The 4,924-nt window shown below is 56.7% G+C and overlaps 1 protein-coding gene across 1 annotated transcript; it reads left to right on the top strand.

Moving 5' to 3' along the window:
• The first annotated feature begins 2,664 nt into the window (after positions 1 to 2,664).
• On the top strand, positions 2,665 to 4,515 carry LOC120648650 (uncharacterized acetyltransferase At3g50280-like). Its single transcript, XM_039925363.1, has one exon. It carries the CDS (start codon positions 2,984 to 2,986, stop codon positions 4,391 to 4,393), a length of 1,410 nt encoding a protein of 469 aa, XP_039781297.1. The 5' UTR covers positions 2,665 to 2,983; the 3' UTR covers positions 4,394 to 4,515.
• The last annotated feature ends 409 nt before the right edge of the window (positions 4,516 to 4,924 follow it).

Raw genomic sequence — 4,924 nt, 5'->3', positions numbered from 1 at the left:
ATCTAGGATGAAGCAAACCCAAAGAAAAGAACGAAATCGAAAGAGAGAACATGGTCGCTAAACATTCGGAATCACAAATAACTTCACCATGAATGATTGTACATCACAAGATCACAACCGGGACCCTACCTTGATCTTGATGATCCTAGCTCCAGAACTCCGACGTGGTCTTCCTTGCAAGGTTCCCACGTCGGCTAGGGCGAACCCTAGACAACTAGCACGACCCTCGGTTCTCCGAGAGGTGTCCCTCTATCTTCTCTGCTCCTTGACGTTGTCTCCCGAATTGATCTCTGCGTGAACCTTGGGGAGGGGTCTTTAAATAGCCTCAAGGAACCCTAGGCCAAAGGGGAGGTCGAATCGACCTAAAAAAGGGCTGGGCCGGCCGGCCGGCCTGGCTTTTTCCTTCGCCGTCTCATGTTCATCTTTCTCCCCAAGTCTCCTGGAATCTTCTAGAGTTTATGTCTTTCACGATTGCATCCCATTAGATGTTGTTATCTTCGAGATTTCTTCGAGGAATCTATCTTGTGGGCTTTGTTTAGCCCCGAAGTATCTTGATCTTATCTTGTGGGCTTTGTCCTTTAGGCTTCATTGGAGGGTGGATGTGCATGAACGGGCCTCTAATCATCAAGGTCTTCGATCCTTTGTTCGGGCTTTGGCCTTCGTCTTTCTTCGTGTCATTGCGTGATCGTGGGCCTCGCCATTTCATGCTCCAAATTTGGTCAAAAACCTGCAAAAACAAAGTACCTCCAAAATATATGTGCAAACGCGAAAACGACCAATAATTGAGCTGAGGTTAGGATGGTTAGTGATTCTGATATTAAATTTATGACATTATCAAAATTAAACAGGGGATAAAATGGATACCTAAAAAGGAGGGATGACGACTGGGCCCCACATGTCAACGGGAGGCCCAGCCCCCAGCTCCCCTGCTCTGCTTTGTGCTCGCGCATGCGCGCACGGCCAGCCCTGGCTGGCGCGGCGGCGGCGCGGCTTCCCGCGGCGGCGGCGCAGCCGGCCGGCGGCGGGCGGAGTTGGCCCGCGGCCACGGGAGTCCGGCGGCCCCGGGGCGCGCGGCGGCAGCCCACGGGCCCGCGCAGGGGCACCCCGCGGCGGGCGGCGGCGGATGCAGCGCGGCCACCGGCGGCGCGGCGACGTTCCCGCACGCGGCCACCGGCGGCGCAGCGACGTTCCCGCGCCGGCGAGGCGGGATTCGCGTGGGGGAAAGAACGGGAAGGATGAGGGACGCACGGAGATGCTCACTGAGGGCTCGGTTTGGGCGGAGGGTGGCCGGAGAGGGGAGATCGACGAGAGGAGCGGAGCTCCGGCGAGGTTGGCAATGGCGGCCGGAGATGGCGGGCTCGATTCGGCCGTGAGATGGCTTAATCGAGCTCGTGGAGGGGCGGAGCAGGTGCGGGGCGAGGCTGCGTAGCTTGGGGCGCAGCGAAACGAGGCGGCGCGGTGAGCTACGGCCGGCGCAAGGCCCGGCGACGAGCTTTGCTCGGTTTGGCTCGGCGTGAGCGCGAGGAAGGAGAAGAGGGGAGGGGAAATGGATGAAGCTCACTCACGGGATAAGAACGGCGTAGCGTGGAGAGCGAGGATCGCCGGCGCGAGCGACGCGTGGAGTCGCCGGCGGTCGGTCGCGGCATGGGCTCGGTACGGGCACAGGGGAAAACATGAAGAAAAGTGGTCGTTTTGACTAATTTTGACCGGACTTTGACCCATTGAAACTCAAAATTCCATATAGGAATTTGTAATTTGGCCAAAATAAAAGTTGTAGAGGAAGAAAAGATCTACAACTTTGCTTTTGGACGAAAATTGATTCGAAACTTGGATTAGGGAGAAAAACGAGAGCGGACGTAGCTAAGTCGATGTTTACTATGCGAACTCGATTAGCGCTAATGACGGTGATTAACCCTGATTAACGACTAAACACATGATTAGTACCAAAAATTAACACCGGGTGATACACTAACGCCTCCTTTATAATGTTTGTTATCTTGGGTTCATATCCCTAATCTATCGTTACATCAAGCTTATAATTTCCAGACAGCCAACGGAAACAACTTTTGCCGCCAGACTTGCTTGTCAAAACTATCCCTCAGCTATTCCACCTTACCGCAGTTCCCGGAACGAGGGATCGAGAAACAGGGGACGGCATTTGGGATGAATTATTACACTGTGGGAATGAAAATGTTCCTTCTCCCCGGAACGGCGTTCCCGGAACGTGGAATGCAGGGGCGTTCGCCGATGACTCTGGTTCGGCCCTTTGATTTGGACGACCTCTTAGAACCATTTCTTCTTTTTTATTATTGTTAAATTTTTTAGAACATATCAGATGCAAATCAACCTCTTCGTGCAAATTCCAATCTAGACTACCGGATTAACATTCAAGGGGGCTTAGGGAGAGTGGGAGGGGAGATTTGTAACGGTTTGTACGAAGAAGTTAGTTTGCACCTGATATATTCCCAACTTCTGACACCGCAAGAGTAATCAACTCAGGAGACGGCGTGAGGACTCTGCCACTCTAATATCCCCACATTAGACACTTCAACGCAGTAAGCAAATCAACTCTGAATTGATGACAGCTTGTGTCTTCCTAAAATAAGCACTAAGGTTTGGTGCGCTCATACCGATGGACACTTGCCATAATGTTTTTTTAAAAAAATGGGCACTTGTCATTGGGTACGGCAATTTCCTGAGCATTTCATGGCGACCTGCAGGAACCAAAAGTATGGATTGGATTAGGCAGACGACCTCTTCGTACTGCAACACTCCTCATCTGATCATAATAAAAGTTGGCGTAGCCGCCATGCTGACGACCCAAGCTTGAACCTCCTTCTTCGCATGTGTTATACTTATATATATTGGTCCACGAATGTTATCTGGTGCATAACCAAAGAAGAAGAAGAATCAGCAGCCGGATCGACTCCGCTTGCAATATTCCACTCCCGAGTCCAAGCAAAGCATACCTCCGACATCGACAATGCAGTCGCCCTCGCCGGTGCGGGTGGTGTCGAGGCGCGCCGTGAAGCCGCCGCCGCGGCCGCGCGAGCGCATCCCGCTCACCACCTGGGACCTCTCCTTGCTCTCCGCCGACTACATCCAGAAGGGCCTGCTCTTCGCGCCGCCGCCCTTCTCCACCGCACACCTCGTCGACCACCTCCAGGCCGCCCTGGCCGACGCGCTCGCCGCCTACCACCCCGTCGCCGGCCGCCTCGCCACCGACCAGCACCGCGACGGCGCAGGCCGCGTCGTCAGCTGCTCCGTCTCCGTCGACTGCGCCGGCCAGGGCGTCGAGATCCTCGAGGCTGTCGCGGGCGGTGTCTCGATCGCCGACGTCCTGCCTCCCGACGCCGACGTCCCGAGCCTCGTCCGGTCCTTCTTCCCGCTCAACGACGCCGTCAACTACGACGGCCACGAGCGCCCGCTCTTGGTCGTCCAGGTCACCGAGCTTGCCGACAGCGTCTTCGTCGGATTCGTGTACAACCACGCGCTCTCCGACGGCACGGCCTTCTGGGACTTCATCAGCGCGTGGGCGGAGGCCGCGCGCGCCAGGCTGGGCGCCCCCCGCACGCTCCCGCCGCGCGCGGCGCCCGTGTTCGAGCGCTGGTCGCCCGACGGCGGCGCGGCGGCGCCGGTCGTGCTCCCTTACGCCGACCTGTCCGCGCTGATCGCGAGGCCGACTCTGCCGCCGCCGCCGCCGCAGCGCGAGCGGATGCTGCACTTCTCGGAGGAGTCCCTGGCGGCGCTCAAGGAGCGGGCGCGGCAGGAGCTCCTGGCAGCCGGGGACGCGGCCGGGGCGGCCGCGGTGACGCGGTTCCAGGCGCTGAGCTCGCTGCTGTGGAGGTGCTCCGTCCGCGCGCGGCGCGCGGCGCCGGACCAGGAGGTGGTGTTCCGCGCGTCCGCCAACAACCGCGCGCGGCTCCGGCCGCCGCTGCCGGCGGAGTACTTCGGGAACGCCATCGGCGCCGTATCGACGGAGGCGGTGCGCGCGTCGGAGCTGCTGGCGCGCGGGCACGGGTGGGCGGCGGCGGCCGTGGGGCGCGCGGTCGCGGCGCACGGGGACGCGGGCATCCGGGCGCGCGCGGCGGCGTGGGCGGCGGAGCCGGGGCTGTCGGCGTTCAGGCTGTTCGACCCGAACGGCATGTTCGTCAGCAGCTCGCCGCGGTTCGACATGTACGGGTGCGACTTCGGGTGGGGGAAGGCGCTGGCGGCGCGGAGCGGCAAGGGCAACAAGTACGACGGGAAGGTGTCGCTGTTCCCGGGGCGGGAGGGCGGTGGCGGCATCGACGCGGAGGTGGTGCTGGCACCGGAGCACATGGCGGCGCTGGAGCTGGACAAGGAGTTCTGGGCTGCCGTGTCGCCGGACGTGCGGCCGGCGAGGAAAGATTGAATCCTCCGCTGCTGCCTATGCCTACAGATACAATAAATACAATAAGCTTAAGCTAGCAACAACATATGGAGATGAATGCTACGATCAAGACTGCCAAAGTTTATACAATCTGTTTTGCACCATCATAATATACCAGCGGTTTGGTTCAACTATGAGCTTAAGGAGAATTAAGAGGCAATTCCCTACTAGCCATTAAAAAAGTTTCCAATTCCCTCCATGCCATTAAAAAAATTATTCCCAGTCAACCATCCATCCAACTTTTTTTTTACTCATACTAGTAGAGATGTACGATTCTTCTTCTATCACGCAACAATGACCTTTATTTCCTTTCCAAAAATAATACACATCTTTTTTCCATCCAAAAATAATAATGTCAATTATTATCCTTCCAAAATAATTAATGACGCGAATTATAGGTGAATGCATGTGCAAAGAAAAATAAAAGTGTGTGCCAAAGAAAAATTATGTGGGTACAAGAGGTGGGTATGGAAAATTGCCAGTGTAAAAAATATTAGGATTTTGGTGAAAAAT

This window comes from Panicum virgatum, chromosome 9K, assembly GCF_016808335.1.
Source record: "Panicum virgatum strain AP13 chromosome 9K, P.virgatum_v5, whole genome shotgun sequence".
NCBI classification, from domain to species: domain Eukaryota; kingdom Viridiplantae; phylum Streptophyta; class Magnoliopsida; order Poales; family Poaceae; genus Panicum; species Panicum virgatum.
This window is presented reverse-complemented; position numbering and strand designations above follow the sequence as displayed.

Bases quoted from the DNA above. Each gene is read 5' to 3' on its own strand.
- LOC120648650 (XM_039925363.1), top strand. From the start codon at position 2,984: ATGCAGTCGCCCTCGCCGGTGCGGGTGGTGTCGAGGCGCGCCGTGAAG.